The sequence below is a fragment of the Leptonychotes weddellii genome, chromosome 5 (assembly GCF_054177405.1).
Source record: "Leptonychotes weddellii isolate Sample4059 chromosome 5, ASM5417740v2, whole genome shotgun sequence".
NCBI classification, from domain to species: domain Eukaryota; kingdom Metazoa; phylum Chordata; class Mammalia; order Carnivora; family Phocidae; genus Leptonychotes; species Leptonychotes weddellii.
In genome coordinates, this window is record NC_138373.1 from 22,214,552 (window position 1) to 22,232,620 (window position 18,069).

Genomic DNA, 18,069 nt, shown 5'->3' on the forward strand with positions numbered 1-18,069 from the left:
AAATTATTTTTGTAAAGATTTTATTTGACAGCACAAGTAGGCAGAGGGAGAAGGCTCCCGTGGGAGCAGGGAGCCCGATGCGGGGCTCGATCCCAGGACCCCGGATCATGACCCGAGCCGAAGGCAGACGGTCAACGACTGAGCCACCCAGGCGCCCCTTAAATTATTTTTATAACCCATACGTGTGCTGGCTATAGTCCCTCAGTGATAAAGCATTCCACCTCCGTTTGCTTATTTTTGTATAACCGTTAACTTTTCATTTAACTTTTCGCTGGGGGCTGGGGGCGGGCTTGTTTTCAGCTCCAGTCATATCATGTCCACCATTCCCAGCAGATGAAATGAACCACAGCTGAAGGGCGGCCCCAGGAAAAGGTGAGCGGCTTTCAGATTATACAGTGCAGGCTCTCCTCTAAAAGAGGTGAACGTGAGGCAGTAACAAGACCTGGATCTTGAAGCGGTGCTAATTATCATCAGCAGCTTTGATGTGAGCTTCAACCTCAGCATTCCCTCCCCTTGGCCCGGAGCAGGCGGCTAGCTCCGACTGAGCTAAGGGAGTTCCAGCTCCAGTGAACTTTCCCTTCCTGGAAAGTCCGATTCGTTCAAAATCAAATGCTGGACGAAGCCCTGGTATAGGTTACACATTAAATAGTGGGACATACCTTTCATGGGACTTTTAATTATAAAAAAGATCAATATAGTATTAACGTTTTGGCCAGAGATTTTTCAGTATTTATCCCTTAATGGTCCTTTCCTTGATAAATAACGATCAAACTACATTTCTTTTAAGATGGAAAGTTTATTTTGCCTTTTGCCTAGAAGCAAAACTAGTGAAAATTAAAGTATAAAAATAAATACAATTTACGTTAATGGACATTCCACTCAAAAATAACAAAAATAATGTATATAAATAAATCCATTAAAAGCACAAAACAATGGCACTTTTATGAGAAAAGGCTGTGAACATTAAAATATGTATAAAACACGCTTTTATCTTTAAAAAAAAAACACTCCCGTTACTCAACCTTAATCTAAAGCTACTTTTAACTTCCTCCAAAACATACTATTTGTTTTAGCTAATTTGCATTAGTGCGCACAAAACTTGTAGCATCTGTCTTTCTGGAAAGACCCACAATGATATGAGTAAGCTGTATCCTGAGTTTTCAGAATTATAAAGCACAATTTATCGTATTAAGATATTTTGATATACTTTGCCTACAAATAAAAAATTGGTAACTCAGACATTTTTTACCGTCTTCTGATTTCCTGGCTCACTCAATGAATGATAAATGATACATATCTCAAGAAAATCAAGTTTACACCCAGAGTAGATTATTATTGTCTGTCTACGGCTGGATGTAGCAGCTAAATTTTTAAATAGGACAGAAAGTTGGAGAAAACAATCTTTATCTCCACCTTCTTAAAAGGATATTAAGAATATATAGTCTGCATTTTCAAAATACCAGTATCATTTAAAATTCAAGTTAGAAAGAGTAAATGTACACAGTCCCAATTGTATGTGAGAAGCACAAAGCCCTTTTTGGAAATGGCATGATAAATTAACAGTGACATTCTCTTTCATAAAATGTTCCCTTGGTAACATTTTTTGGTTTATATTTTAAATGAATACATTAGTGATGAAAACCTTAAACATCAGTGCCTCTTAAGTAATGCAGAATTTCAACTCGACAATATTACTATCCCACTGGAAGGTCTGAACTTATTGTTACCGTATAGCCCTTTAGTGTCTCCTAAATCAGGCAAGCTAGAAAAAACAGACTATGAAGGAACAAAACACGCAGACCACCAAGAAAACAGAAGTGCATGCAGTGTGACTCTATTTTACAGAAATGGATGCACTGATTCACTCCTAGGTACCACTACATTCAAGAAGATTGTGCTATCTCCCTAATTTGTTACCCTCCACAGAAAGATTTTATGATTTAGGAGAAGTGTGTCCAAGAGTACTGGGGTAACCTACATTAAACCTAACATTTCTGCACAAGAAAACTAGCGGTTAAGAGGAATGTATACTGTTGACCATAATGGTGGCTCCCAGCTACTTCTGTGGTAAATTCTGGATGGACTACAATCAGCAGGCAAGTGTTTTCTCCTACGAGATTATCCCGTAAGTCCAAGAATATGAAGACTGAGAGATTAATCAGTGTTTAAATTTTACAAAACCAGAGAAAGACATTCTCCTGCAGTAATTTCCCCTCAAATAGAATAGAATCTAATTTATCAAATTTAGCAATCAGTATGCAGAGATGAATGAAATTTGTATTTCCAAACTTACTTGTAATTTATCACACCTTTTCAACATTTTACAGAAATAAACCCAAATGTCCTTGAAATTTACAAAAAACGTTCTCAGCAGACATCTGGGTACAGAAAACAAACTTAAGTTTGTACAGGTTAAGCAAAGAGATGGTCGATTACTAAATACTACTGTGTCTTCACCCAGACCTAATGTTAAGAGGATAATGAGGGTGTAGGGAAGGAATTAGCCAGACTGGATCGAGTCTGCAGATATTGCTCAGCCCTTTGATGTCACTTTGCCTGTGTAAACAGTCCAGGGTTAACTAAAGAGTCCTGGGCAGGGAAAACAGTAAGCATGAAGCCCCCCATCCCGCCCCTTGTTTATCCTAACGAATGTTGTCTTCTTAAATTGTCGCAACATTTGGCCGCTTTCTTTGGATTTTTCCTGCATATACTCCTAAAAACAGAGGAAAACTAATATTATTTCTCAATGTCAATTTTTCTATAATTCCAATTAATGAGTGTTCACTATATACCAGGCACCAAGCTAAGCGATATACATGATCATACTTAATCCTTACATAAAATAATCCCGAGGTAGAAACTGTTACTACTATTTTAAGGATAATAAAACCGAGACATGGGAGAGTAAGTCACGTGCCTAAGCAGCAGCCAGAAGCTCTGAGAACCCAGTTACACCTGATTTGTTGTTTTACTTAACAACCATTTTGCATGACTGCTTCTACTTTGCTTTAATTAGTGGCTTTTGAATGTCACTATAAACTCCTGAGTCAAGCACAAGACAACAAATGAGCAAATGTTTTAAAACATGAGATCAGAGATTGCAACTTAGTTTGTAAGAACTATAAATAACTTTAAGTGCTTTGCAGCAAACTGTAACCCCTTAGCATCCTACTTTGGTCTAGGAGTATGAAAGTCTTATCATCACAACAAAAATGAGCTTTCTATAAATTGCTTAACAAAGGGTTCATTCTCCATGCAGATCAGAATAAAGCATAAGTTTGTATGAAACATAATCCAGGCCATTAAAAATCTAAGCAGGAAAGAATAATCTTTTCAACTGCCACTATGGATCTCTATGTTGAGATTCATAGTAAGAATTTTAATCAGTCATATCCCAAATTTTTAATTTATGTAAAATGATAAAATCTTTAGTCTTTTTCAATTGTCTAAGGCATTCATGTACAAGTAAATCTTTAGAAAAAATAGGAAATTTTGTACTTGTTTAGATATATAATAATTATACACATTAAGTTCATTTGTATTTACGTTGCAATGCAATTAAACCACACTAGTTCCAGATACTGAACTTCAGTACATTACTAACTGCAATGACCTATTCATCCTTAATACTGTTGAGTATTACTTGCTCTTTTTCTTACAGATTCACGAGGGACAAACAGTGGAGATGAAATGCATGAGACAAGAACATGGGATAGTCGTCACCGTGGCAAGTGGAGAATATCACACAAAACAATACTAATTCCTCAATGAATCACCAACTGGCCAGGATTTATCATAATGTATAACTCTAATATGGTAAAAAATTGAAAAGGTCTTAAAATTCCATATAACCTCACAAGCAACAGATCTGGTGTTTGGTCTGAGTTCTTCCAGTAACCTTTCAAACCAGCTCATTCTGACCACCTCTGGAATAAGCAGCATCTTCAACTATGTAATCTCCTTTAAAACAACTCCACTGACTGTCACTCACAGGAACTTTCAAAAGATGACCTTTTATATTATACTCTACATATGCAACACCATGAATTAAATTCACTATATACATGCAAAAAGTCAGCAATCATTTCAAAGTTATGATCAGTATATCTCATCCCCTCTTCAAACTTAGTGAACAAATAGCAATGACACAAAAAAATTTCTTATGTTGTTCAGTCCCTCCTAATTTGGAGGAAATCACTTAGTAATAAAAACGCTAATATATGCCTAATTGCATATTAATGGGAAGATTAGAATTGATTAGAGATTTAATCTTCATTGCCTAGCGATTAATTTAGGTTTCTTTTAAATGTTTAGAAAGCAGTGTAGTTAAAGCAAAGCATTTTGAAAGTATTTTTAATGGATCACATCATTTTTGGTGAGCTTATCAAAGTGTCTTAACAAAGGTACCTACAAAATATTAAAACATTAGCTTAACAGCTTTGCATTCGCTTAATACTGAATTTGTCTTCTTGCCACCATAAACAATTTAAAATCCATAAAATAACAAAAACAAAACTTACCCCCTCCCACCTGGCATATTCACATGTGATCTTGTGGCCAGAGGGAAAAATTTTTCATCGCTTTACGTGCAGATACAAATATTCCCGGTGATACACTTCCCCAAAGCCGAACAAACACGCACAGATTTAGGCATCAGATTATTATACTTTACTCATGTATAAAAAGGTTTTCTGAATTAAGCATGTATAATTCTACAAATTTTTCAGATTAAAAAAAAGTATAGTGTTTCATTATAGAAATCAAGATCGGACCCATAGGTTTACTATGATCTCCTGACTGCCACAAAATACTAACACAAATGATCACCCACAGGAATGGCTGTGAATATGCCCAAATTACGGTGGCAAGGAAAGACAAGATAGCGTGGCCTGCATCACGGGGCAGCCCGTGCATGTCCTTCTATTGAACGGGCTTCAGGAACTCATTTGCTACACACCTGAAACAGGCGCTGTGTTAGGCACTCTGCTCTGTGAAGACTTCTGTCTATTTTGCACAACCCCCTTCACTGATGTCTTAGGGGTTCTAATTGAATATAAAAAAATTAATAAGTCACTTGCATTAAGGTCTAAATGTTCAACATTCAAAGAAAGCAACCATAGTGCATCAATGGTTCCAAGTACAAATAAGCTTGAAAAGGACTTAAGTCTCACGCATGCACACAGAAAGGAAACTACACTCTGCTTCAGCAGGGGACTAGAACCAAGGCTTACACTTTGTTGGGGAAGCACTTTGGTGATGCTGAACTTACTGTATGGATGCTTACAATACTTAATGAGCAAAATGGTATGAAATGAAAAGTAAAAACATGCCATCATAAGATGATAATTAAGATATAATACACAACAGTACACCAAAGGGTTATCTTTGAACACAAAGCGTTAAAAGATCTTCGTAATGCTATGAATAAGTCACATTTGTAAAATAGTTATCCTTTATGTAAAGAGCACTAAATTATGTTTCCCACTCAAAGCTAATCTTGATTTGGATGTTTTTAAATACCCAGCAGGGACATTCTTACCCTTGTCTACTAAGTAGCCTGTGAATGGGTGCATTCTGTCCTTGGTTTGGCTGAAGGATTCTGTCGACAAAGTAAGTAAAAAATTAATTCAAAAGAGAATGACATAAATTCAGTTCCCCCTCCCATTTTCTTTTAACAGATGAAAGATGATTAACAATGAGATGGAAGTCATCTATGCGGATAGGCCAATATAATAATACCACATAGCAAATCAAACTGATTGAAGCATATTAATATGGTACTTATATTTTGCTCACCGAGAGCCCAAATCTTAGGTTTTTATCAGGATGTCCAACATAACTGTTTAACTCTTGTGTTTTTAGGTAATTTATTTATATACTTTACAAAAACCAACTTTTCCTTTCAAACATCAAGTAACATCGCTCTTGTAAAAGTAGAAAACAGGTCAGAAATATTAAGCTAGCTTTCTAAGGTTTGTATTTATTTTTTTTAAAGATTTTATTTATTTATTTATTTATTTGAGAGAGAGAGAGAGAGAGCGTACAGCGGGGAGGGGGAGGACAGAAGCAAGCTTCCCACTGAGCAGGGAGCCTGATGTGGGGCTCAATCCCAAAACCCTGGGATCATGACCTGAGCCAAAGGCACATGCTGAACTGACTGAGCCCCCCAGGTGCCCCTAAGGTTTTTAAGTAAGTATCCTAAGTAAGTCCTGGACTTCAATGAGCTGAACTTGGCACATAAGGGGCTGAAATTTCTACCTGAGATGGCATATCCTAAAGAAAGCTCCAGAAACATCTGGTCTGACCATGTAACCAGGTACATGACCCAGAGTTAATATGGATCTCAGCCCCTCTTCAATCCTCTAGTCAGCAGGGAGTATTCTACTGATCTCAAGTTAGAACTAAATCAACAGAAAGTAAGCTTGGGATTTATAAATTTTTTTAAAATAAATAGCTTCTCACAGAGATGAAGTGATTTTTCTCACCTTGTTTCAGAAGGATTTTGTTTAACCAGAAATTTCTTATTTGGCATTCCCATTTCAGCAGCTCTAACACAACATAAAAATAAAGACAAACACTGTATTTAGAAAGGGAGAGAAAACACTTATGGATGTGATGCAGGACGACAGAAACAAATCATTTACACGTTGCTGTACTACTCAACTGGACTCAGTGCACTAGAGATTACTTTCCAGAAAGCAGCAGCTTACTAAAATAGCTACTAGGATGTTCTTGGCATTAGGTTTCCCTCCCATGAAGTCTTTCACACATTAGAAAAAGAATACATTCAAAAGATGTAAAATTAACACTGAATATAAAAATTAACTATTTTTAAGGCTGAGTGGCTATCGATGACACAAGTTGAACACTTAGTGTCACTTAGTAGTTGATACATTTACCTAAGGATGAAATCAGATTTTACCACCTGAATAATAAAACTTTATATTAAAAAAAGGGATTTCTATCAACTCAGCTGTAGAAAAGTGAACTTTTTTCTAATTTGAATACACAAATAGACCAACAGATGACTAAAATTAATTGCTTTGCTAATAAATGAATTAATGTGACATGAAACAGAAAACTTACTTCATGTACTTCTTCCTATCGAGAGACTTCTGTGTTGCAGCCGACAGGGCCACTCGTGGACTTTTCATTTTGTCCTTGAAAATACAAACCAAAAAGCTTTAGTGGTACCAGTAATACCACTAAAATAATATAGGATGATTTCAAACTGCATGGAAAAGCTTGTCTTGCTAATATTTGGAACTTTAACTTAGTCTGTCTTTAGAACTAAAGCAGTCCAACTTCTTAAATAATTACAATTATTTTTCCCAATGAAATAATATAAATTTAGCTTCCTTTTCTTTTGTCAACCACATTAAAATGACCGATTCAAACCACACACCTCCAACACTCTGACATATTTCAAATAACTCTGGTTTCAAAAAAAAAAGCAAAATCCACATGGTAGTTTCAAGGAAATTCAATCAGGAGCCATGATAGTTTTTTTGTTTGTTTGTTTTTGTTTTTTCAATGATAGTTTTTCATAAGTCATCCAAACAACATTCAAAACTTCGACTCCAAAATCCAATCATAAAACAATACCCAATTCTTTTAAATCTGTCTTCAGAGTTAAGTGTTGCTGGTTATCCTGGGAACTGTCTGTGCTTAAGAATTGTAGGGAGGGGGGCGCCTGGGTGGCTCAGTTGGTTGGGCGACTGCCTTCGGCTCAGGTCATGATCCTGGAGTCCCGGGATCGAGTCCCGCATCGGGCTCCCTGCTCGGCAGGGAGTCTGCTTCTCCCTCTGACCCTCCCCCATCTCATGTGCTCTCTCTCTCTCTCTCTCTGTCATTCTCTCTCTCAAATAAATAAATAAATAAAATCTTTAAAAAAAAAAAAAAAAAGAATTGTAGGGAGGGTGCTGAAGTCAAAACAGAGACTGAGATTTGGTATCAATTACCCCAAACCCAGAAGAACCTCATTGTGAAATAAGAAGAAATAAATAAACTGGTCTCTGTCCCTGGTTCCTGCTAATATTTTATCTTTGACCCCAGTTCCTAACAGAGCTCCTAAAACCCTTGTAAGGTGAGATTGTGATGGCAGCAGCATCTTTTGTTCTAATATTTGGTCTTTGACCTCAGTTCCTGACACAGAGCTCGTAAATCCCTTGGAATTTTCTGGGTGATAGGAGCATCTTTTGTTCTAATGAGACAACTTTTGGGGGCTCCCAGGTACAGGCTATTCATCAGAAAGACCAAGCAGGAGTAGAAGCTTACCCCCTTGCCCAGAGACAAGAGAGGGGCTACAGATTGAGTTAATCACTGATCATGCCTACATGATAAATCCTCCATAAAAACACCTAAAGTATGGGGTCAGAGAGCTTCCAGGTTAGTGAACACATCCACGTGCCAGGAAGATGGCACATTCCAACTCCATGGGGGACAGAAGCTCCTGCCCTTGGGACCCTTCCAGTCTCTACTCTATGCGTCTCTTCATCTGGTGGTTCATCTACATCCTAATTATGTCCTTTATTACATAATAAACCAGTAAATCCCCTAACAACTGTGAACCATTCTAGAAAATTATCAAACCGAAAGGCAGGGTTGTGGGAATCCTGTTTTATAGCTGGTAGAGTCAGAAATACAAGTGACAACCTGAGACTTTGGATGGGGAGTCTTAACTGCCTCCTTACCTTGTAGTATCTGACTCTTAATTCCAGGTAGATACTATCAGAACTGAAGTGAATTGTAGGACACCCCGCTGGTGTGGGAGAAGTGGTCGGCATGGGGGAAAAACTCACACATCTGGTATCAGAAGTACCAGAAGTTTCATGAGTGTAGAAGAAATATTTTTTTCTTTTTCACTCATTCTTTAAAAAAACATATAACATACCATTTGCCTGAGCATTTTCTCTTTGCGAACTTCTCGATCATGATGTAGAATAGACATTCTTTCCGCTGCATCCATTACAAAGAATATGTCATGAATACCATACAGGGCAGCTCGCAACTAGGTTCAAAAGGAGAAAATATTGTACCCATTTAAAACGATGAGGTTAGAGTTCAGTAATATTAGATGCACTTGCACTTTTAAGTGAAAAAGGTTAGTTTTAATTAAAACCTATTTTCAGTGGCTAAATGAAGGGAGAGATAGAAATTTCCATCTCCTAAAGGCCTTCAGGATACATGCATTTACCTGAGCTAACACTCTTTCCTGAAGAGAAGCATCTTGCGCTGAAACAACTCCTCTCTTCAATGGTGCTTCTGACTGAAAACTCCTTATGAATTCCATAGTGTCCTGGAAGAAGAAATACTCCGTCAAAAACCACTTTTCTAGAAAAATTCATGATCACTGGAATTTCGTTTTGATTTTTTTCTCAGCCAATTCAAAATTACTAAGAACATAAAACTATTACTTATCCAAAGTTAAACGGCACTCACTTTGAAGAGAGACATCCACAAACTATTTTATTTACATACTTAAAAAAATCATCTGAATGAGATTAATCATATAATTGCCTACATTGCAGTGACTAAGAAATGTTTGATCTGCCTAAGTTCTGAACTAATGTGTCATCTGCAGCTAGTGACTAGCCGTCGCTGGACTGAGAAACTGAGCCAGAAGTGAAATAGGAACAACGGAGCAGCTCCTTACTTTTACAGTTTGGCGAAGTTGTTTCAGTTTATCTGTCTGCATAAGCCTACGAGTAAGAAATCCTTTTGCCACTGCAGTTATCTTGTTAAATTTTGTTTGTACTTCCGGACTGAAAACCTAGAAGAAATAAGACAGACACAATGATTCAAGAATGAGCCTTATACTCCTTAATCTATTACAATGAACTAAATTCTACACACGTATGCTCTGTGTAGGTTCATCTCCTACACAGAGAAGAGCTAAGCTATTTGATGTAGGGCACAAACATCTGTCCTCATTTATACAACCTAAGATAATGTACCTCTTTAAAAAGTACAGATAGACACGCAAATATCACTAAGTTTGCCCACCTGAGACCATTTAGGTTTGGCCCTTCCAAAAGGCCTTGTTACTGAGACTCTGGTCAAGCCACTAGTTGATGATCCCCAGAGGTAGAAGGGTGCTTCATTTGCAGAAGCAAAGCTATGCTGCAGGGCAGAGTTTGTGAAACCTAGGGAAATATATGTACAGTATTATACTTGACGGCACATAATCAGAATATGCAGAACAGCCAAATAAACACTTGTGACTCGCTAAGAATAACAACTGGCTCTGAAACTAGTCCACATGCAGACTTAAAATATTTATGGACTTTAAGCTTCTGCACCAGATGGATCTTTTCAACACCAACAGCGTCTCAGGATAATTGAAGATGTGCAGATAAGCTCTTGCTGGGTCTGAAGAATTAGATGTAATTCAAGATCACTGGGGAGACAGCAAACTGTGTTTTCAGTTGAAGCGTATCACCTGCTGCAAGAATAAACAAAGACTGGGCTCTGAGTCAAATTTCCTGGTATTTTCCTTGCTGAGGTGGCTTTTCTCATGAACACCTGCTCACCAGGCTTTGATCTGCTATCATTTCATTTTTCACTAGTTACTGGGCAGCTGGCAAATGGGATTACTTGAAGGATGGAGCTACAGTTTTAAAGTGTGCCAAGTAAAATATCTTACTATAGGATAATTTTTTCAAACAGAAGAGAATTTTTAAAATATTTACCAGGGGCGCCTGGGTGGCTCAGTTGGTTAAGTGACTGCCTTCGGCTCAGGTCATGATCCTGGAGTCCCAGGATCGAGTCCCGCATCGGGCTCCCTGCTCGGCAGGGAGTCTGCTTCTCCCTCTGACCCTCCCCCCTCTCATGCTCTCTCTCTCTATCTCATTCTCTCTCTCAAATAAATAAATAAAATCTTTAAAAAAAAAAAAAATATTTACCAGAACTAGAGTTTGAAGGATGGAGCGAGTCCACCTGAGACAGCATTGTTTCCAGCAAACCAGACTCACTTATTTTTCTCCATTCTAAGTCCACTGCGTTGTTAATGCCTGATTCAGATGCTTCAGCTGCAATCACCTTCTTCTCTTTTAACATTTTCTCCTGTTCTTCTATTTCCTGCAGATTAAATGTATTATATAACGTGCTACATCTTCTGTTAAATTATATCCCCAAATACCATCATTTTAGGCTTAGCTAAAAGTAATGGGTAATTATCAGCAAATGGTTAATTTCAAGTCTTCCTACCTCCAACAAAATCTTAAAACAAGTATCCTTGCTCTTACAATACACTCCTGCAGAATGCGTAGTTCAGCATCAATATATAAAAATCTTTGAAAAATATGGGGCGCCTGGGTGGCTCAGATGGTTGAGCATCTGCCTTTGGCTCGGGTCATGATCCCAGAGTCCTGGGATCAAGCCCCACATCAGGCTCCCTGCTCAGCGGGAAACCTGCTTCTCCCTCTCCCTCTGCCTGCTTCTTCCCCTGCTTGTACACTCTCACTCTCAAAAATAAATAAAATCTTAAAAAAAAAAAACTTTGAAAAATATTACACGCTTTGAGTCAAGGATTCAATAAAGTATCCTTTTGATAAATTTTGCATTTATTTTTAGATAAGGAGCTAAATATTAAACCTCACATTTTTGCAATATCCATGTATCAAAATCAATCACCCCCTAAGATTAAGATATACAGGGGAAGAAATTACAAGTATCCTATATGTGACCAAAATTTATAGTATCCCCGGCGAAATTCCACTTACCAGCCCCATATCCCTACATTTTAATTCCTCACCTTCTGCAATCTTTCCTGTTCCCTTTCCTGCTCAGCTATGAGTAGTGATAACTGCTGGGCATGCTGTTCTTCCAGCCTCTTCCGCATTTCTTCAAAAGCTAACATCTTGCTTTTTAATATCTCCTCGCCTTCTGAAAAGAAACACGTCCCCTCAAATTTAGAAAATTTACTAATATCTGATACACAGTCAATTTAAATGATGCTTCTGACCAAAGAACATTCCTGGATCCGACATAACACAATCAAGGTAGAGCCAGGTCCCCACTCTGAGCCACATTCTCCTCCGCCATGCCCTTCATTTCAAGCTACCAAATGAAGGCCTGCTTGTCACCACCATCCCCACTCACTCAACGGATCCCACCAGGATCTGAACTGATGGAGCCAACACTATCTATTCAGTCAAGATTCTCCTTACTCGGAGCACCTGGGTGGCTCAGGTGGTCAGGTGACTGCCTTCGGCTCGGGTCAGGATCCCAGGGTCCTGGGATCGAGCCCCACATCGGGCTCCCTGCTCTGCAGGGGGAGCCTGCTTCTCCCTCTCCTTTTGCCTGCCGCACCCCCCAATTGTGCTCTCTTTCTCTGTCACATAAATAAAATCTTAAAAAAAAAAAAAGATTCTCCTTACTCAAATTAACTTCAAGATGTGATTCTTGTCTACATCTCACCTCTATTCTGACTCTGGTCCTTCTCCAGGATCTCTGGTATTGTAGCTTCTAGTTTTATTTAGTTTTGATTTTTTTAAATAAATGTTCCTTTGATAGTGTAAAGCTTCTCAGCTTCAGGTTCCAAAAAACATTGGATATTAAAATTTCAGATATTTAAATTACTAACTAAAAAATTTATTCAATCATTATGACTATGCAACTTACTGAACAGAAAGTAGTAAGATACTCTGAGATGTTGAAATACCAAGTATTACACAGATGTAGTACCTATTCATGAACCCATCACAATTTGGCTGAATTCAAAGAATCATTCTTTCCAAATATACAGTCAATGATTTTCACTGAAGATAAGCATATTATATTACCTATCTGCTACGGTATTCCCGTTTGTTGCTAAATACATTTTATTCAGCTACAACAATTTGCATTTGTTCATCTGCAATTTTTCATAGGTAAAGGGGAGCTGGAGGAGCAGGAGTAGACTTACAACTTTCAGCAAAAAAGGACAAAGCTCCTCAGCTCAACCACTCAACCAACAGCAAGAGTCCATTCAGCTCTATCTTAAGAATTTCATAAATGAGTGCTGTCCAGGAGCTCCTCTGAGAGCAAGCTGGCTGCCTCCGTGACTGGCGTCACCTCACTCGCGCTGGCCGTGCTCCTATTAAAGCTCTGCCAGGACTGCCCCCTGGTTAGCTTTGTGGACCTCTGGTATTTACAGAGACGGCCTCCAGCAACGCTGCCCTGTCCATCCAGATTATCCATACCAGCTCCCCAGAGAGCCACTGATGTTTCTATTACAATTCTTATTAAGTTACACAGATTTTCAACGGTCTGTCCCAACCCTATTTTTCCTATCAACCCTGTTATTTTTAGCGTGCAATTTTACAGAATGTGAAGTTTTTTTTCAGGAAGATATAGATCACATTAGAGCTGAAATGTTTATGTCCAAGAACTTCATTGACTTGACTCATTTCTTCCATATTAGTAATGAAGAATTATGAACACCGACAACAAAGTAAGGAGTTAGAAGAAGAAAGACATGTTTTAACAAGTTGCTGTTAATAGAACACTAGATATGAAAGAAATTTGAAATAATTTTTATCCAATAAAGATGTCATTCTTAAAACACTACTTACAGAGCCTTATTTCTCTAATAATTTGATGTTAAAGGGTTCACTGAAGGACCAACTACATGAATATTTCATTACAAATGGAACAACAGACTGATGAAGATACTAGAAACCACTGTCCATCCAAAAGGAAGATAACATATTAATACACTAGATTAAAACTATGAGCGATGTTTCCTGCAAGAACTTTTTTTTTCCTGCAAGAACTTTTTCTTCCAGTCATTAACAATATTCTCTGTGACACAAAGTGAATTGTGAAAGATTCATATTTTAAATGAGAAGGCTTTAAGAAAGCCTATCAAATGGCAATAAACTATAGCTAATTTTAGGTTATCCGATAAGAGAAATGAAATGAAAAACCCTGGTGAACAGATGAAGACAATTATTGTTTTTCAAAATGTCAATTAAAAGTATTCAATAAAGCTGCCATCTGCTTGGCAGGCATCAAACACTTCAGTTTCCTTACCTTTGGAACTACTGTCTAACATGTTATTCTTGTTGATGTAGACAGATCCCTTGGGGTATCTTTTTTCTGGCAAATGCTGCCTTTCCTGTTCAGCTATTCCAGTTGCTAAGACAAAAGGGCAGTTTTCTTTCTGCAAACTATCAATATCTAAATCAAGTCTCCGTTTAACTTTCTCAAAACTGTTATCCAAAAATGGTTCATTTCCACAGGACACTGTAGGGGTGTCCATCTGCTGTCTGGTATTCTGGTTTTGCATCAGTAAAGGAGATGGGTTTTTTACATCGTAAGACTTATTCAGTTCCATTTGTAAATTGCAGGCATTTTTCTCTAACACGTTGGCTGACTTGAGTGCGCTCACAGTTCCGAAGTTCTGACTCACTACACACTGACTGGTGGCATATGGCTCATGCGATCTTGGCATTGCAGTACACATACCGTCCATTTTGGGTGGTCCTCTCCCATCAGATGTTAACTGACCTTCCATGACAGCAAGTCCATGAATGACCTTGTTTTCTAACTGATTTCCTGAAGACTGGCATACCTGATTTGATTTACCTAAAACCGCTTCCTGTATGGCTTCACATGTATTTTTGCTGACATAAACCTTGCTTGGACAAACTCCTGCTAAATCAACTGGTAACTTTGGCACAGTTTCAGGTACATTTGTTTTTTCATCAGTATCTTGAACAACTAAGTCTACCGCCTGCTCTTTTCCTTTAGGACTTAACTCACAGGCATTTATTGGGTTATTTATAAGTATATGACATGCTGATGATGGCCTAGAATGCCTTCGATGCATTTTAGGACTCAGGCTTGGCTCTGGACTAGGTAATTTGGCATATGAACCAGTAAGACTTTTGATAACGTTACTTTCGGGAACAAAAGTGGAAATGACTTTAAAATCAGAATCAGGGTCTACTACAGTGCGATGGCCAGTTCGTACAGGTATGTCCACTTTAGAAAAGCTACCTAAAACAGACGCATTCATGCTGCTTGCTTGAGTGGAAGCACCTTGGAGAAGAACATTTGATTTATTAAGGCTTGGTTTGTCAGGAATCACTGAAGCACAGTGTCTGCTAGTCAACTGCACCTTCTCCTTTCCATAGTCAGTCACTTTAACAGCCTCGTTTTCTTTATCTGAATGACTCTCATGAACACGCCTCTTTGCACTACTTCTCAGGCTGCATCTATATTGTTCTCTTTCTATATATTCCTTTGACTTTTTCATCAGGTTCTGAAGACTCATTATGTAGGGATCCGGAGTAACTTCCTCCAAAAGTGTCGGGTCCTGTTCTTCACTGGTTGGGAAGTGACCATCGGAGAGAAGACTCTCCTGAGGGGTTGCTGAGGGGGTCTTTGCAGAAGCTTCATTTTCCACAGGGGTAACAATATCTGAACTATCACAGTGCTTCAGAGAATTAGCTAAATCTATCCCATTAGATTTAAATTGGTCCTCATGATTCAATGGCAAAATTCCAGTTATCTTTTCAAACTTTCCTAAAGTAGAGTGTTCAGTAGGGCTTGGCAAGATATTTGGAAATGTAGCAGGGACATTCAAGTTTCTGACTTCTGAATCACAGTAAACTGTTTCAGTCTCCCATGGATCAAAATCACTGGCATTAGGTGCTTTTCTAACCTGGAAAAGAAAATTTAAAAATTAATATTTCCTCACTGCAAAGAAAAGCCTTTGATTTCATTATTTTCTAAAATTGAAATAGAAAATTCAAATATTCTAATATTTGAAAACACAAACAAAAACTAAGATAACCTTTTTCTGGTGTATCCTGTATCACATGGAGCTCAAATTACTATTAAACATATCTACTGATTAAAAAATTTTTAAATAAAATAAAATAATTTAAAAAAATTAAAACATCTATTGGTCATCCTGGCCTATTTATTAAAAGAGTATAAGAAAAAAAGGAAATTATCTAATCTGATACAAATATGTACATATGTGAACGGGTATACACACACACATATATTCACATATCCATGCACAATTTAATCTTGGAATAGATGGATTTTTTTTTTTTTTTTGGAATAGATGGATTTAACTCTCTTCTATATTATATATATTATTAAAGTCACCAACTGGGGGCGCCTGGGTGGCTCAGTTGGTTAAGCTACTGCCTTGGGCTCAGGTCATGATCCTGGAGTCCCTGGATAGAGTCCCACATCCGGCTCCCTGCTCGGCAGGGAGCCTGCTTCTCCCTCTGACCCTCCCCCCTTTCATGGGCTCTCTCTCTCATTCTGTCTCAAATAAATAAATAAAATCTTTAAAAAAAAAAAAAAAGTCACCAACTGGTTCTCCTACGAAAGCTAAGGATACCAATGTATGAGATAAATAGCAAGTAATTAAATTTCTTACATGAATGACTCCTTCTTTAACGAAGGCTAACTTGCCTAGGATATTAAGCAAAAATAATTTAGAAACAAGACTCCTGCCTCCCATAAGCTTACACCAGATTTCAATTAAAATCCTTCTATATGATGAGGCAAATTTGTATTAAATGATAGTTCAGCCATGTAGCTTAAGTTACTCAGAAATAAAAAAACTTTCTGGGGCGCCTGGGTGGCTCAGTCGTTAAGTGTCTGCCTTCGGCTCGGGTCATGATCCCGGGGTCCTGGGATCAAGCCCTGCATGGAGCCCTGCATTGGGCTCCTGCTCAGCGGGAGGCCTGCTTCTCCCTCTCCCATTTCCCCTGCTTGTGTTCCCTCTCTCATTGTCTCTCTGTCAAATAAATAAAATCTTTAAAAAAAAAAAGAAGAAAACTTTCAACTTAAAATCTAATTCATCAAAGCAAATTTCAATTTGATTAAGTGACAGTCATTTTAAATAGCAACCCGTTTAGAACAAGCAAAATAAGTAAAAAATTTATAAAATAAGATGAGAACAAATAACACACAAGAGCCAACAGAAAAAATAAAATTGCATTTTTCTATCTAAATAATTTGACTTTGCAAAAGAATAAAAAGTGATGTAGGATGGTTTTTAAAGATTATACAAGCATATATTACACTGACAGAAATTATCATATTATCATATCAATACAGACGCCAGAATCCTGAATATTAAAAGATTTTTAGGTTGTTATGTATGTGTTTTTTTTCCTAGACCATATGGCACTCCTGTTTTACCTTACAAATCCCAAGACATATAATGGTTTCCAGGTACTATGTAATAAACACCACAACAAAGTATACTTAGTCACAACCTCAAGACAAAATAAAACAAAAGGGAAACATATTCACCAAATCCATGAACATGTTCATAGCCTTAAGTAAAATAAATTGTCTCCTTAAAATATCTCGCATTTCACACTTATATATACAGCAGCTACAGCTATGTTTTTTTGTACACTACTAAAATGAGCCTTTGGTTAGAGAATTTATTTTTTATTTTATTTTTTTTTACGATTTTATTTATTTGACAGAGAGAGACACAGCGAGAGAGGGAACACAAGCAGGGGGAGCGAGAGAGGGAGAAGCAGGCTCCCGCCGAACAGGGAGCCTGATGCGGGGCTCGATCCCAGGACCCAGGGATCATGACCTGAGCCGAAGGCAGATGCTTAACAACTGAGCCACCCAGGCGCCCCTGGTTAGAGAATTTAAATAACAACAACAACAAAAATGTATCATAGAATGATAGGTTTTACAGGTAAAAGAGACTGGAGACATCTATTTGTACGATATAAAATTTCTCTATCTGCATAATTAATTCATTACCCTCTAGTTTAACACTGTACATGCTCTATTAAATGTTGGAAGTTTTAAGACTCAACAATCTCATTAGTAGTATATTTGATATAATCCCTCACTGGACCAACAATGATATGCCATTTTTGTTTCAATAACAGGAAACATCTAGTAAATAAAAAAAACCTGGGGCGCCTGGGTGGCTCAGTTGGTTAAGCGACTGCCTTCGGCTCAGGTCATGATCCTGGAGTCCCTGGATCAAGTCCCACATCGGGCTCCCTGCAAGGCGGGGAGTCTGCTTCTCCCTCTGACCCTCCCCCCTCTCATGTGCTCTCTGTCTCTCTCATTCTCTCT

The 18,069-nt window shown here is 37.9% G+C and overlaps 1 protein-coding gene across 1 annotated transcript; it reads right to left on the reverse strand.

Moving 5' to 3' along the window:
- Positions 1-776: 776 nt before the first annotated feature.
- CCP110 (centriolar coiled-coil protein 110) lies at positions 777-15,664 on the reverse strand (the record flags this gene model as incomplete). Its single annotated transcript, XM_081819930.1, has 12 exons — positions 777-2,713; positions 4,958-5,043; positions 5,540-5,599; positions 6,486-6,548; positions 7,087-7,160; positions 8,894-9,010; positions 9,197-9,298; positions 9,656-9,772; positions 10,006-10,145; positions 10,905-11,079; positions 11,756-11,886; positions 14,017-15,664. Coding segments are annotated over 12 exons (2,766 nt in total), but the record flags the coding sequence as incomplete, so codon positions are not given.
- Between the last annotated feature and the right edge of the window lie 2,405 nt (positions 15,665-18,069).